This window comes from Andrographis paniculata, unplaced genomic scaffold (genome assembly GCF_009805555.1).
Source record: "Andrographis paniculata isolate CXL003 unplaced genomic scaffold, ASM980555v1 Contig66END, whole genome shotgun sequence".
Lineage (NCBI taxonomy): Eukaryota > Viridiplantae > Streptophyta > Magnoliopsida > Lamiales > Acanthaceae > Andrographis > Andrographis paniculata.
Genome location: NW_026137602.1, coordinates 3,929,103 through 3,946,359, shown reverse-complemented (window position 1 = coordinate 3,946,359; position 17,257 = coordinate 3,929,103). Strand labels below are relative to the sequence as shown.

At 27.5% G+C, this 17,257-nt stretch overlaps 1 protein-coding gene across 1 annotated transcript; it reads right to left on the bottom strand.

The window, feature by feature from the left end:
* Positions 1-7,004: 7,004 nt before the first annotated feature.
* LOC127263175 (glyoxylase I 4-like) lies at positions 7,005-8,064 on the bottom strand. The gene is made up of 3 exons (XM_051292184.1): positions 7,730-8,064; positions 7,531-7,636; positions 7,005-7,438 (listed from the first exon to the last, which is right to left on the bottom strand). The coding sequence occupies exons 1-3, from the start codon at positions 7,882-7,884 to the stop codon at positions 7,175-7,177; spliced, it is 525 nt and encodes a 174-aa protein (XP_051148141.1). The 5' UTR covers positions 7,885-8,064; the 3' UTR covers positions 7,005-7,174.
* Between the last annotated feature and the right edge of the window lie 9,193 nt (positions 8,065-17,257).

Sequence of the window (17,257 nt, the reverse complement as noted above, 5' to 3'; positions counted from 1 at the left end):
CAACAGCGAATTCGTGACCGGACATACAAATGCCGGTCAGGCCGTCAATCGAGACAGAGATGGTGCCCCAAAAAACTCCTGTGCGGATTTTCGCTAATATGTAGGCGGCAAAAATGGATTTCCTGCGATACACGTTGCGTCCAAAAATTATGAATGATGAACTCGTCCGCCGTTCACAGACCCGTCGTCCAACTGTATATTGCGATCGGGGATTCGCACACGGACGCTGACGAACCCGCGTCAACGCGAGAAGTCCAGTAAGAATTATCGTTTGGAGAAAAACAGATCTCGTATCAAGGATTCTAGAGTTTAACCTGCGTAACGATCATTGTCGATGTCTGCCCCGGCAGACAACAGCGAATTCGTGACCCGACTATGAATGCCGATCAGGCCGTCCATCGAGACAGAGTTGGCGCCCCAAAAAACTCCTGCGCAGATTTTCGCGAATATGTAGGCAGCAAAAATGGTTTTCCTGCGAGGCACGTCGCGGCCAAATATTGCGAACGATGACTTTGTCCGCCGTTCACGGACCCGTCGTCCAGTCGTATATTGCGAACGGGGATTCGCGCACGGGCGCTGACGAACCCGCGTCAACGCGAGATGTACAGTATGAATTATCGTTTAGAGAAAAGAGAACTCGTAACAAGGATTCTATAGTTGAACTTGCGGAAGGATCATTGTTGATGTCTGCCACGGCAGACAACAGCGAATTCGTGACCCGACGAACGAATGCCGGTCAGGCCGTCAATCGAGACAGAGTGGGCGCCTCAATAAACTCCTGCGTGGATTTTCGCGAATATGTAGGCAGCAAAAATGGATTTCCTGTGATGCACGTCGCGGCCAAATATTGCGAACGACGACCTTGTCCGCCGTTCACGGACCCGTCATCCAACCGTATATTGCGAACGGGGATTCGCGCACGGGCGCTGACGAACCCGCGTCAATGCGTGAAGTCCAGTAAGAATTACCGTTTAGAGAAAACAGATCTCGTAACAAGGATTCTATAGTTGAACCTGCGAAACGATCATTGTCGATGTCTTCCCCGGCAGACAACTGCGAATTCGTGACCCGACGTACGAATGCCGGTCAGGCCGTCAATCGAGACAGAGTTGACGCCCCAAAAAACTCCTGCGTGGATTTTCGGGAATATGTAGGAAGCAAAAATTGATTTCCTGCGATGCACGTTGCGGCAAAAAATTGCGAACGACGACTTTTCTGCCGTTCATGTACCCGTCGTCCAGCCGTATATTGCGAACGAGGATTCGCGCACGGGCGCCGACAAACCGCATCAACGCGAGAAGTCCAACAAAAATTATAGTTTAGAGAAAACGGAACTTGTAACAAGGATTCTATAGTTGAACCAGCGAAAGGATCATGGTCGATGTGTGCCCCGGCAGACAACAGCGAATTCGAGACCCGACGTACGAATGCCGGTCAGGCCGTCCATCGAGACAGAGTTGGTGCCCCAAAAAACTCCTGCGCGGATTTTCCCGAATATGTAGGCAGCAAAAATGGATTTCCTGCGATGCACGTCGCGGCCAAAAATTGCGAACGACAACCTTGTCCGCCGTTCACGGACCCGTCGTCAGCCGTATATTGCGAACGGGGATTCGCACACGGGTGCTGACGAACCCGCGTCAACGCGAGAAGTCCAGTGAGAATTATCGTTTAGAGAAAAAAGATCTCGTAACAAGGATTCTATAGTTGAACCTGCGAAAGGATCATTGTCGATGTCTGCCCCGGCAGACAACAGCGAATTCGTGACCCGACGTACGAATGCCGGTCAGGCCGTCCATCGAGACAGAGTGGGCGCCCCAAAAAACTGTTGCGCCGATTTTCGCGAATATGTAGACAGCAAAAATGGATTTCCTGCGATGCACGTCGCGGCCAAAAATTGCGAACGACTTTGTTCACCGTTCACGGACCCGTTGTCCAGCCGTATATTGCGAACGGGGATTCGCGCACGGGCGCTGACAAACCCGTGTCAACGCGAGAAGTCCAGTAAGAATTATCGTTTGGAGAAAAACAGATCTCGTGACAAGGATTCTATAGTTGAACCTTCGAAAGGATCATTGTCGATGTCTGCCCCGGCAGACAACAGCGAATTCGTGACCCGACGTACGAATGCCGGTCAGGCCGTCCATCAAGACAGAGTGGGCGCCCCAAAAAACTCCTGCGCCGATTTTCGCGAATATATAGGCATCAAAAATGGATTTCCTGCGATACACGTCGCGGCCAAAATCACGAACGACGACCTTGTCCGACGTTCACAGACCCGTCGTCCATCCGTATATTACGAACGGGGATTCGCGCACGGGCGCCGACGAACCCACGTCAACGCGAGAAATCCAGTAAGAATTATCGTTTAGAGAAAAGAGAACTCGTAACAAGGATTCTATGGTTGAACCTGCGAAAGGATCATTGTCGATGTCTGCCCCGGCAGACAACAACGAATTCATGACCCAACATACGAATGCCGATGAGGCCGTCCATCGAGACAGAGTGGGTGCCCCAAAAAACTCCTGCGCGGATTTTCGCGAATATGTAGGCAACAAAAATGGATTTCCTGCAATGCACGTCGCGTCCAAAAATTGTGAACGACGACCTTGTCCGCCGTTCACGGACCCGTCGTCCAGCCGTATATTGTGAGCGATGATTCGCACACGGTAGTCGACGAACCCGAGTCAACGCGAGAAGTCTAGTAAGAATTATTGTTTAGAGAAAAGAGAACTCGTAACAAGGATTTTATAATTGAACCTGCGAAATGATCATTGTCGATATCTGCCCCGGCAGACAACAGCGAATTCGTGACCCGATGTACGTATGTCGATCAGACCGTCCATCAAGAAAGAATGGACGTCCCAATTCATTGCAGACAACTAAAGTATGTAACTTTAAATATATTCGTTTATAATATGTTTTTTTTTATTATTTAAATAATATTTTAAATACAATATCTTATGAAATAAAAATAATACTATGTTTTTATTGAGAATTGGAGTAAATAAAATCAAACATTAAGAGAAGGTCCTTCCATGTTTTATTTTATTTTTCCATTGCCATTTCGCATTCGGTGTTTCATTTTTAGGTATTTGGAGAACAAATTTGTTTAGTTTGTATTTGTACGAGTTTTTCTAATAATATTTTTTTAAAAAAAAATAATATATTTTTATTAATAATTTAATGAATAATAAAAAAATTTAATTAGAATACAAACATAAGGAACCCAAAAAAATGACTAGGATATGAGTCATAATTGGTGGTGGATAACGACATTGAGATATTTTTTTTAATATTTACTTCTTGATTATTATTATTATTATTATTATTATTTTATTGCAACTATGTTACGAATTTAAAGTGCCAGCGCCAAAAAAATTGATCCATTTTCATAGTAGTACTACTATATTTTATTATTTTTTAATTCTTTTATTATTATTATTATTATTATTATTATTATTATTATTATTATTTTATTTTTTATAAGCAATTATAGCGCCCATCTATTACTATAATTAATACATAAAAGAATTATTTTATTATTTTATTAATAAAAGAATAATTATTTTAAAATAAGATTATTATATATTGTTTCAGTCCAACATAAAATATTCAGTATTTTTATTTTGAATTGTCTCGCATAATTTTGTATTTTTAAATAATTATATATTTTAATCAAATTTTAAATTTTATAATATATAAATTTTTTAATCTTAATTAAATTATTTAATTATTATTTTTTTATCTTAATCTAGTTGTATTATGCTACAGTTATTTTACACTTTTTATTACTAATTATAATCATTTTAAATTTTTGTATTTACATTAATCTGGACTCTATCGAAAATGGAATGAGTAGCTATATATATATATATATGAATGTATAAATATAAAAATACTTTGATACAATAATTTAGTATGGCAAGTAAACAATTATTATTTATTTTTTTTAATAATTAAATAGCAATAGATGTCGTTCACTATTAACAAAACAACATATCTTACCTATTCCTCAGTTCCATAAATATAATTTTAATTGGATTGTGCACGGGATTTAAGAAATATTAATATTATATTGGTAGTGGGTAAAAAATATGGATAAAAAAATTTTTTGTCATTGTGAATGTATTAGTGTAAAAGGTAGTGATAATTGTGTAAATAAAAATGAAAATGTAAGAGTAGTTCTATGGTGACATAGTTATTTATAAAAATAAAACTATTGTTTTGGGACAGATAAAAAATGATAAATAAGAATATTGTATTTGGACGGAGAGATAACGTAACTTCAGTTCATGGTATGGTCAATTAAATAATATATTTTATCTTCAATTAAATGTAATTTATACAAATTTTGTGTTTATAAAATTAATACAATTTTTTTTGTATATATATACATACTTCTATTTGGACCATCTTCCTCTTCAGTAACAATGAATTTCTTTTTTTTTTCTATAAAAATCCTTAATTTAGAATCGCATTATTATTTTTACACTAAAAGATAAAGACAATGTTTTTTACACTACTTTTAATTGACTATTACCATTAAAATACTATTATTTTCGTTTGTTATACTTAAAAGTATTTATTTTTTATTTTAGTAAAAATAATTATACATTAATATAAAAATATTTTTAACTTTTACTTAAATTGCAAATATATCATTACACGTACAATTACTCTATACAAGTCAAATGACAAAAATGTCAAAATCTATTACACATTTACATTAACTAATAGTTGTGGTGTGTTTGTTTGGAGGATATGTAAAGATTTTAACTATTCATCCAATTTTTTTCCTAAAAAAGTTAAATTAAACACGTATTTTTTTTATATTATTTTAAAAATTAATTTTACATTTAAAATATCACATCAATACCTATTTATATTATATCATACAATTATTTAAATTCAAATTTTTTATTATTTAAATCTCAACGCAAAATTTAAACACCCAAACAAATATACATTGAAATCTAAACTGAGAGCATTTAATAAAATATTGCATTCAATTTTTTATTCAAACATATTTCCAAAATCTAAGTAGTTATTTAGATAGAAAATTTTGAAATTTTAAAAATTTAAAGAAAATAAAAAATTAATATTTAATGTGATATTTTACGAAAAAATAAAAAAATATTTAACGTATTTTTTTTCTGAAAAATAAATAATATATCAAATTAGTGAAAATGGAAAAAAATACAAACATAGACAACAAAAGCCTAATTATGGCCTTGAAAGTTTTTAGAAGTGGTTTTGAAGTGATACAACAACTAATCTACTTTTGGCATCCAAAACATACAAGAAATTATATACTCACAGTCTCCACCAATTAATTTCTTATTTTTCTAGTTGCAGTATTTAACAACTATTGTCTTTATATTATATATATATATATATATATTTTATCATTTATTTTTTTTTTATTTTTAATTTTTACTTTACAATAATGATAAATTTTTTAATTCATAGAAAAAAAATAATTATCTAAAAAATCGTATAAATATACTTGAGAAAAAAAAAATATTGACTGGGGGAGTATATATATATATTTAATATTGTGTTTAGTTGATACTTTTTTTTTCCTATGTATATGTTTCCTATTTGTAGTATATAGAATATATATATTATTTGTTTATCTGAATATATGAATATATTATACTCTTTTCGTCCACATATCATGTCCACGTTGTCGTTTCTGTCCGTCTCATATACTCATATATCGTATCACTTTTCTTTTTTGGAAAATGATTGTACACTTTGATTTCATTTTAAACTTTTTAATTTATTTTTTATAATTTTAATTAAACTAATTAGTTATCTTAATTTTAATTTATAATTATTTATATTATAGGATAATTATTTTCATTAATATATTTTTAATTATTTACTAATTATACCCCTCTTAAAATACCGTGTCTACAGTGTAGCAGAGACGATACGTAGAACGGAGGGAGTATTTTTATAATATCAATTTAAACAATATATTGATTTTTTTTTTATTTTATAGATTTTTTTTTTGGAACGCACTCTTACTTTGAATAGTAATTTAAACTTTTCTATTGTTATAGAAAAAGACTTTAAAAAAAACCAAAAAAAAAAAACTGAAATAAAGATTATAATATATTTTTGTATTTATCTATATTTCAAATTTATATTACTTACATTATTTAAAATTTCCTTTTATTATATTAAAAAAATCTAAAAGAATTTAATTCAAAATTTTCCTTTTCTCCGCATACGCAAACCTAATTAATAATGAAACATTTATTTATATTTTTTCCCACCAACAATTTTTTATAATTAAATTCAATAATTGACCGTCACAAGTTGTGTAAATGTCACTTTCATTTGGACCATTCTCTTCAGAAGCATTTTTCATGCACAAAACTCTAGTTCCAAATTATTTCACCAACTAGGAAATAAATATCTCATTCAATTTATTTTTATTTTTTTACGTAAAACCTTAAAATTTCGTCACAAATTCAATTCGGTCACGGACATAATTTTCAATTATCCAAAAACTTCTAATCAACTCTTCAAATATATATATATATATATTTACTTGGTCCCTTAATTAGATATAGTTTATGTATATTAATATATAGTTGAATAAAATAAAAATAACTATAATGATATTTGTGTAATTTATTATAAATTATAAAAATATTTGAAATGTTAAATAAATAATATATTTATTAAGAAAAAAATGAATAATAGACCAAAATAAAAAATCTTATAGGTAAAAAAGTGATAATTTTTTAAGGGACATACTTCCTCAAGTTTAAGGAATATTAGTATTATATTGGAATCTAATAGAAATAAAAGTAAAAAAGAATTAGATTACCTTTATTCGTATTGTATAACATAAAAATAATAACATTTGTGTAATATATTGTATGTTAAAAAAATAATTATATATATTATATATAGATAATACAATTAGTAAAAATGGGACGAACTGAAAAAAATTAATAGAGGGTTAAGGGATGGGGGAGAGTATAACATGGAAAAGAAAAAAAAATCTAATTTTTTCCGAAATTGCTGAGCCAAACACGGCCTTAGCTTCTTATTACATTAGAGTACTACACAAACACGACAAAAGAAGACGATAAGGAAGAGAAAACGCGGCGTGAGCCGCTCAAGTCGAGCCGAGCCGGAGCGAATCGGACGGCTACTAGGGCTGGACGACAGGGAGCCGTTGGATCTGCGACGTCTGTGGAGACTGTTTGAGCTGGTTGAGTCGAGAACAGGGGCGTACCATCTCCCCAGCCAAAGGTACAACCGGCATGTTGTCGCAGTTGCAGATTTCGATCATGAAACCGTCCGGATCATGGAAGAACAGCTGGTCCACAAAGATTCCGCCTTCCTCCACGCGCTGCCGCACCCAATCAATCCCCATTTCCGTCAGTTTCTTCTCCACCATCCCCATGCTCTCGCACTGTAACCGCCACATTCCGCCAATCCATCAACAACAAATCAAATTTCACCAAACACGGATCGGAATCAGAGAAATTGCAGTTACCTACTTACCTGGAATGAAATGTGATTGTCCTTCGGATTAATCGCTGATTTCTTCGGCATATTCTCCGGATCCTCCGATTGCAGCAGATGAATTCCGATTCCGTGTCCAAACAGCCTGCGAACAATTGCAACCACAGCATATCAACAATTTCTACTCCTAATCGGAAATCGCAATTACAGTTAGTAATAGTTCGTCGCGCGCGCTCACCATGCTCCGTCGAATTTTAGCGATCCAGGTCGCCGGACAGGGATGAAGCCTAGAACGTTCTGGTAGAAATCGCTAGACTCTTCCACAGATTTGCAGATCAACGAGATGTGATTGAGCGACGATAAGTGCAGCGGATTCCCCTTGCTCTCCTTCATCTTCTTCAAATCTCAGGCTCGATTCCAAACTTCCGATCACTAATCCAGTAGAAAATCCCCTGCAACAGCAAAATCCGCGAAGAAATCGACGAGAAGTTTTCGGATTTCGGAAGCTTCGCGAAGAGGAATTCGAAGAGAAAATTGATAACGAAATAATGAGGCAAAAATATCGGCGATATGCGCCGGTATTTATAGAGCGCCGGGTGCTCTCGACAGGGTATGTACGGAGGTCCGGGACCTCGTGTTCTGTTCACGCGTTTCTTTACATAAGGTATATGTTCGGGCGTTCGAGTCCTGGGGCCTCGTGAAAGTAAGCAATGGCCTTAATGGATATATACGTATTTTGGCGTAAGACTTCCTGTTAATTGCATGTGTCGGATAACTGTCTATTAGGACACGTGGATCCAACGTTGCTGACTCAGTTTTAGCAAACCATTGTGGGCCCACGTACACGTCACCTGGTCCTTGTAAAAATTTGTATTCTAGTTGCATGAACATAATTACAGCTGTCAATTATGTGCGGTAGACTTTTATTTTTACCGAACATTTATTGTGTGGGTTCTTATCAAGTCTTCTTTTAATTTTTTTTTTTTTACCTAAACATTTATTGTGTGGCTTCTTATCAGGTCTTTTATTTTTATTTTAACAATTATTTTACAATTTTTAAATTATTATAAATTAGTTATTTAGACAGTAAAAATTAATTATTTAATAATCCAATGTATAGAAATATATTGTACATTGATAAAAAAAATTAAAATATTTATTAAAATACTTTTAAAAAATTAAAAATATGTGTTTAAAATTTTTATATAATAAATATATATTTATTTATAATTACTACGAATTAGTTTATAAAAACACTGAGAGTTTTAAAAATAAATAAAAATATTTGTTATTTGAGAAAAAAAATATAAATAAATGAGTTTTGACTGAATCGTGTAAGAAATTATAAATTTAATTGAATTGATTTATACTTTTTCCGTCCAATAATAAAATATTCATTAACAATACTATTTACTTAAACGGATAATTATTTATTAATTGGGTTTAAGATTAATAAATTTACAAAAAAAATAGAGAATTTTGGGTGTATAATATATTAATTTTTTTTAATAAAATATTTTGGGTATTTTTGACAAACAGAGCACACTTTTCCTCTAAGAAGTTTTGTAATAGAAGAAAAAAGCAAAATTGTCCGTAATTCGTCTGTGACTTCGAAACTCGACGTAAATCATTCTTTTATGATGAGAAGATGATTTTTTTATTTTCCGTTTTTAACGTTGGGAGGTTTCATATAATGTTTTTAAAAATTACTCCATCTTCCTACTTTAAAGTATTTTTTTTAAAAAATTTATAATAAATTAAAAAATAATAATAATATTTTATTACTTAATTAAAATATGTAAAAAAAATTATATTTCTATTTTTAAATTTTATGTATAAATTAATTATATATTTAATATAAATTAAAAATAATTTGATATTAATATATAATTATTTTTATTAAAATATAAAAAATATATAGTTTTTTGAATAAAAAATACAAAAATAATAAAAATAGTATTTTAAATTAAAACAATGTAACAATATTAAAAGTTTTAAAAATCTCTAGAGGCATATAGTAAAGCTTTAAGAATGTATTCGCTTAATCTTAGATTTTTAAGTTTTTAGAAATATTATCCAATAAATATATTCTATGTGGGTTTTAAATTTTACTTTTTTTTTTCTTTTAACAATATTCTAATTTTCATATTTATTTAAAATATATTATTTTTTATAATTTTACTATAAAAGAGATGCATATTATATTAAAAATTGTGTTCAAATAGTTAAGTATAATTAAAAAAAAATGGGAAAGTAAAATTTACAAGATAAACATAATAAAAAATATCAAGAAAATATACCGAAGGGATTGGGCTCCAACCCAACCCCAAATCCATCCAACCCTCCATTGTCATATGTAATTTTATTTTGTTGAAAAATAATATTTCTTTTGTCTCGATACAATATTCTTATTTATCATTTTTATTCATCCCAAAATAACAGTCTTATTTTCATAAATAATCATATTACTATAAAATTACCTCTACTTTTTCATTTTTATAACACAATTGTCACTAAACACTAATACACTTAAAGGGCAAAAAAATCTTTTATTCATACTTTTTACCCACTACCATAATATCAATATTTCTTAAATCACGTGTCCAACTCAATTGAAACTATATTTATGGGATTGAGGGAGTATATAATTTTATTTTTTAAAAATGATATGTAATTTTATTTTTTGGAAAGTTATAATTTATAATTTTATTTATTTAAAAATGATATGTAATTTTATTTTTTGGAAAGTTATAATTTATTATTTTATTTATTTAAAAATGATATATAATTTTACTTTTTGAAAAGTGATATATAATTTTTTAAAAAAATAATATGTAATTTTTTAAAAAAATGATATAATTTTATTATTTTGAAAGTGAAATTATATAAATTACATATATTTGGATTATAACAAAAAATAAATTAAAGTTAAAGTGTAAATTATAAATATAAAAAATTATATAAAATAATATACAAGAAAAATATATAGATAATATATTTTTTAAAATGAAATTGAAGGTTATAATTGAAATAAAATTATTGGACATGAAATTGCATTTTTGTTGTAGCCGGTGAAAAATAAACTAATGGTTAGATATGGCCTAAATAAAATAAAAGGTATCTTTATTATTATTATTATTATTATTTTCTTGCATAACACAATCTTTTCCAAACAAAAGCTTACCTGAATATAAATTAAAAATGGATCTTTTTTTTTAACTTTCTTAATTTTATTTTTCAAAGTTTGTACACTTAATTTTTTATTGGAATAATTATTTATAAATATTATTTAGAAAATATATAATTTACATACAAATTACCATAATATATATATATTCCCTTTTGTCCCATATATGATTTTTCACACAAAAATTTAAGAAAAATATAATTAAAAAATAATTAAAAATATATTAGATAAATTAATTATTATTTAATAAAAATTAATTTTAAATTAATCTTAAGATAATTAATTAGTATAATTGAAATTTTAAAAATAAATTATTTTTTTTAAATGAGATTAAAGTTTATAATACTTTTTAAAAAAATAACAGAATAAGTGAGACAGATTAAAATTGAAAGATGGATACGGTAAATGAAACTGAATGAGTATTATTTACTCACAAAAAATTTAACAATTTAACACAAAATATTATATTTTATATTACTATCACAAAAACAAAACACTCATTTCTTAATTCTTTAAAATAAAAGGAAATTATTTTCAATACATTCTTATTCTACATAAATTTTATATTTAATGTTATTTTCAGTATATAATAATTAAAAAATTACTACTTTTAAAGTATTAAAAACATTCAAAAATAAAAACAAATGTTCAATTTATTGTAAATTAAGTAGTCAAAATAGAGGGTTTGTTTTTAAATTTGAATCTTGATTAATGAGTTGAGAAATTAATTAAAAAAATGTCTTTCCATGAGAAATTACAAAGTTGTATTTTATAATAAAAAACTAAATGTTAAAATAATAAAAGGTTAAGACCATTTTGCTAATAAATTAAAGTGTATAAATAATTATAATATATGTAAATTCTATTTAATTAAATATTGGTAATAACTAGTGGCTAAGATCAGTTTGGAGGTGGGAAATAAACTATTGTTTAATATTGTACTTTATTCAATATTTTAAACAAATTAGGTTATGTTTGTATTGTATATGCCTTTCATTTTAATAATAATAATAATTAATAATTTATTATTATTATTATTATTATTATTATTATTATTATTATTACTACGTGAGAATCCGCAGCTCCTATTCGAAAGTGCGCACTGGATAAACTTTCGATCGAACTTAATACCCAGCAAACTAAGTCCGACGGACAAGTCACACTAGACGAACTATGTTAACATAATATAAATATAGTATTGTTGTTATTGTGTTGTGTTGATATTACATAATGTAAAAATAAATATAATCTTACATAACAAATATTTAATTGATTTCAATAGAAATAGATACATCTATATCCTTCTATTTAATCATATGTTTATTTATAACAGTAAGTAATAATACTAGCTATTTTATGGTATTTCTATTTTTATGAAAATTTAAAATAAAATAAGAGATGGGGCAATAATTAAATAGAGTTAAATAGTTGAATGTACATAGAATTCTGACATCCTTTTTAGAGGTAACTACAAAAAGGCAAAACTTTACTACAACAGGGAAATGATTGACCAGCCATATGACAGCTACTTATTATTTTGAATAGTATAGTATTTATTTTGAAATATGAAATACTCTTTTCGTCCCAAAATAATACGGATATTTGAGATTGACATGATAATTAAAAAATAATAATATTTTCTCCGTCCACTGTTTACATTTATTTTTGGCGCAGTATTTACGAAATAATAGTATTTTAATTATAGTGAGTAATTAAAAGTAGTGTAATGACATTTTTGTTCTTACTTTTTTTTTGTATAAAAGGAATGATGTGATGTAAAGTAAGGGTATTTGTGAAAAAAAATAGAATATTTAATGAAATATTAACTTTGTAATTGAACATCCCAAAATAGAAATATATAAGCATTGTAAGTGGACGGAAAAAGTATTATATTAATAGTTAGTACAAAGTGTTTTGAAAATATTAAAATATTCATATTTTATAAAATTATTATAAAAAAAGTGATGACGATTTCGTAAAAGATGAGAGGTTGGTTACTAAAACTGAAAATAAGACTATTGCTTTAAGACCGACGGAAATAAAAAAATAAAACTATTATTTTAGAACGAATGAAGTAACATATTTAATTAATTAATAATTGCAAATTACTTCATTCGTCTCATTCTAAAGGGTCATTTAGAATTTTGTATTAATTTAAAAATTAATACTCACTCCATTTCAATACAATAGTTCTGTTTACCATTTTTGTCCGTCCCAAAACGATAGTCTCATTTCTATAAATAATCATATCATTATTAAACTACATTTACTTTTTCATCATTATTACACAATTGCCATTACTTTTTACACTAATACACTCATAAGGGTAAAAAAGTCTTTTACCCGTACTTTTTTATCCAATATCAATATAATATCAATATTCCTTAAATTTCGTGTCAAACCTAACCCAAACTATAGTTTGGGACGGAGGAAGTAGTATTTTATTAGTTAGTGAAAGTATATAAAAGATTTTGACATTTTTGTTAAAATAATTGCATGCGTAATGATCTATTTGTAGTTTAAATAAAAAATTAAAAGATATTTTGGTGCTAATATAAGATTACTTTTACTAAAAATATGAAAAAAATACTTTGGAATGAGACGGATAAAAATGAAAAAAAAAAAAAAGTACTTTCAATTATGACAGTGATAGTATGATATTATTTTAATATTATTTTTATCCTAAATGTTATTGTTCCGTAAGGGATGGTCTGGTGATAATGAATTTGTGACTGTGAGGTCATAAATTCAAAGTCCGATGCCTCCAGAGTTTTTTTACCATACATGGTTTGCCTAGGGTAACTTGGAAACCACAATGTACACTTTTGGATAACGGTAAAATATAATTAGATGGATAAAAAAATAATGATAAATTGATTATTATTTTTTAAAAATAAAGCTAAACTCTGCGTCTAATCCCCTCGGAGATCTTTAATTAACTGTATTTGACATTAATGCGTCCAAACTACAAATAAATTTTAGAATTTTAATTTCTAAACCCCTAAAATTATAAATATATTTATTTTTCTTATATTTAGCCTAAAAAAAGGGTAAAAATAAACTCATAAAATTTGAGAAAAATAACTATTTTTAGTATATTTACTATTTTTTGAGACTAAATATAAAAAAAATGAATATATTTGTAATTTTAGGGGTTTATAAATTGAAATTATAAAATTTATTCGCAGTTTGTGCGTATTTAAGTCAAATACCATTAAATAAGGACATTAAATAAGGATCGTCGAGGGAGTTAGACGCATAGTTTATGAAATCACGATGGAGTTTAACGCTGATTTAAAAATATAGAGAATTTGACGCAATTTTATGAAAACACCGATAAATTTTGTACAATTTAACCATAAAATAATTTAATTTACAAAGAGAGAGATTGATATTTAAACAAATGCGTTTTTGTTTAGTATTTATAATTTTATATGTTTTTGTTGATATATATATATATATATAAATTATAAAAATTAAATAGCTCGGTTCATCCAGTGTTTTAAATGAATCGATATTATTTTAAATTAAATATATATTTTTTTTATAACGAGTATTTAGAATTTATTTGAACTTTTTAACTTTTTATTTATTTATTATTATTTTATGAGAATCGTAATTGAGAAATTTATTGCGAGAAGAAAGCGATTATATACTCCACATTGATCTTATATGTTTCTATTGACTTCTATTTTTATTTATATATTATATATATTATATTTTTTCAATAATATTTTGGAAAAAATATGCAGGAATAAAATAAAATTGAGCATACTCCTTAATGAATTTATTTATTTATTGTTAATTTGATTTCAAATATTTTACTATTCAATTATTGGTATTCCTATTATCTATTAATAAATTTAATTTCATTTGGGTGTCGTTTATTTTTGTTATAACCATGTTGGTGATTGGTGCTTCTACCTACTTGGTGACACCTGCACCATTATTTTATTTTATTTTATTTTTGTTTATTCCATTTATTTAATAAAAAATTCATTCGAAAAGTTAAGGGCATGTTAAAATTGTTTTTTTGAGAACGATTTATTATTTCAATAATAATAAATAATTAAATTTATATTATATTATATTTTTTAATAAAAATAATAATTATGTATTTTTTTTTGGTTTTTTATTTATTTATTATAGATTAAGAAATAATATAATTGTATTTTCTCCCTCTCACATACCGTATCTGCTACACTGTAGATACGGTATTTTAGGAATGGTGTAATTAGTAGATAATTAAAAATATATTAGTGAAAATAATTATTCTATAATATAAATAATTATAAATTAAGATTAAGATAAATAATTAGTTTAATTAAAATTAAAAAATAAATAAATTTAAAAGTTTAAAATGAGATTAAAGTGTGTAATCATTTTCCAAAAAATTGAAAGTGACATGGAATGTGGGACGAACAGAAACGGCAACGTGGACATGATACGTGGGACGGAGAAAATACTTATTAGTAAAAATGTGTAAAATAATTTTGATATCTTTACTGTTGAATGTAAGAAATAAATTAATACGTTTATAAAAATTAAGAGTACTTTAGTATATATATATGTATTATTTTTACTATCATTAAAATAATATACTTTTGAGTGAGATCAAAAAAAATAGTAAAAAAATATACATTAGTTTTGACATTTTTGTTACTTGTATGTTATGTATAAATTACTTGTATAAGTAATACTCCCTCCATCCCACATATCATGTCCACGTTACCGTTTCTGTCTATCCTACATTCCATGTTACTTTCTTTTTTTTGAAAAATAATTACACACTTTATTTTTTTTTAAAAAAAAAATTTAATTAAACTAATTAGTTATCTTAATCTTAATTTATAATTATTTTTACTAATACATTCTTAATTATCTACTAATTACACCCCTCGTAAAATTCCGTATCTACGGTGTAGCAGACACGGTATATGGAACGGATGTAGTAGTATTTTGTAATTTATATAAAAGTTAAAAAGGATATTTTACTAAATATTCAATCCGTATCATATAAAATGTTTATTTTTTCTATTTATGTCCGTCTCGTATAATTTGTCCATTTTTATTTTTGAAAAATTATTACTCTATATGCTTTAATTAAATTTTAAAATTTTTTATTTTAATTAAGTTATTTACTTATCTCATTTTTTATCTATAATTATTTATTAATTATATTTTTCTTAAATTTTTATATCCAAGTTAACGTGAATAATTTTAATGGGACAAAAAAAAAAAAAAATAAATACTTTTAATTAAAATAAAAAAATAGTAAAAATAATATTTTTTATTGTAGATCGTAAATAAAATAAAATAAAATAAAATAATATTATTGTTTTATATATTTTGTTTAATGGTGCAGAAATAATAATCATCCTAACACAATCAAACAAACTGTTGAATATTGTCTCGCATTACTAAATGTGTGGGAACTCCCGTAATTTATAAAGGTGAAGGATCACTCCATTTATTACCAATTGGTTTTAGGTTGAATGTCCGGATCCCTTCTTAACATGAGATATCAGAGATTATCATATGTCTGAATCCCTTCTTAACACGATTATAAGTAAATGTATTTTATTTGTAAATGATGGTTCGTTTGGTTTGCATTTCTAACCAATATTTGTTTATTCAGTTTGTATGTTTTAATTAAAAGTATATTATTATTTTTTTTTATAAAATATTATTTATATAAAGACACAAACCAAGCAGACCTACTGACATATAAATATAATTGGGATGTGTTCTTTTTGTCATTTAAAATATTATTTTTCTTAAAAGTAATCTGTATGCAATATTTATTTATTTTTATTCAAAACATTATATTCAATCAATAATTTAATTTTAAATTTCAATATAAAATATAAAAGAACAGTTAAATACTCACATCCCACTTGTGGATTAATAATTATGAGTTTGTTTCATTTTGATTTTGATTTAAATATCATATTGATTATAATAGTTTGTATTGATATATAATTGATCAATCAAATATGTCATTTTGGAGTACAAGAAACTATTACGTGATGTTTTTTGGTGATTTTGATTAGTAATTTTTTTATTTTTTTATTTTGAAGAAATATGTATTTTTGATGTAAAATGATAAAATAAAAATAAATGGTTTAATTTAACATGTTAAACGACGAATAAATTTCGAATATGATATTTTATATTTTTTCAAACTTCTTTTTTTAATTATTTAGGCAAAATTGCTCATAACTCCATTGTGGTTTCGAAACTCAGCTTAAATTTTCCATCTACTTTAAAAATTACATTGTACCTCCTTATACTTTAAAAAACGTTGCATGAAACACCACAACCATGAAACTTTCCTCATGTGATAAGAAAATTATTTCATATCTATATGTTTTGCATGGCAGGGGGTTTTATGCAATACTTTTAAAAGTATAAGTGAGCGTTATGCAATTTTTTAAAGTAAAATGGGGATTTACGCTGAGTTTCGAAACCACAAAGTGGTTTCATGCAATATTTTTTAAAGTATAAGAGGGTACCATGCAATTTTAAAATAGAGGAAAAATTTACGCTGAGTTTCGAAATCACAGGGAAGTTATGGAC

Bases quoted from the DNA above. Each gene is read 5' to 3' on its own strand.
- LOC127263175 (XM_051292184.1), bottom strand. From the start codon at position 7,884: ATGAAGGAGAGCAAGGGGAATCCGCTGCACTTATCGTCGCTCAATCAC. The intron at 7,637-7,729 runs GTGAGCGCGCGC...AATTGTTCGCAG, and splicing joins CTAAAATTCGACGGAGCATG to GCTGTTTGGACACGGAATCG. The intron at 7,439-7,530 runs GTAAGTAGGTAA...TGGCGGTTACAG, and splicing joins ACAATCACATTTCATTCCAG to TGCGAGAGCATGGGGATGGT.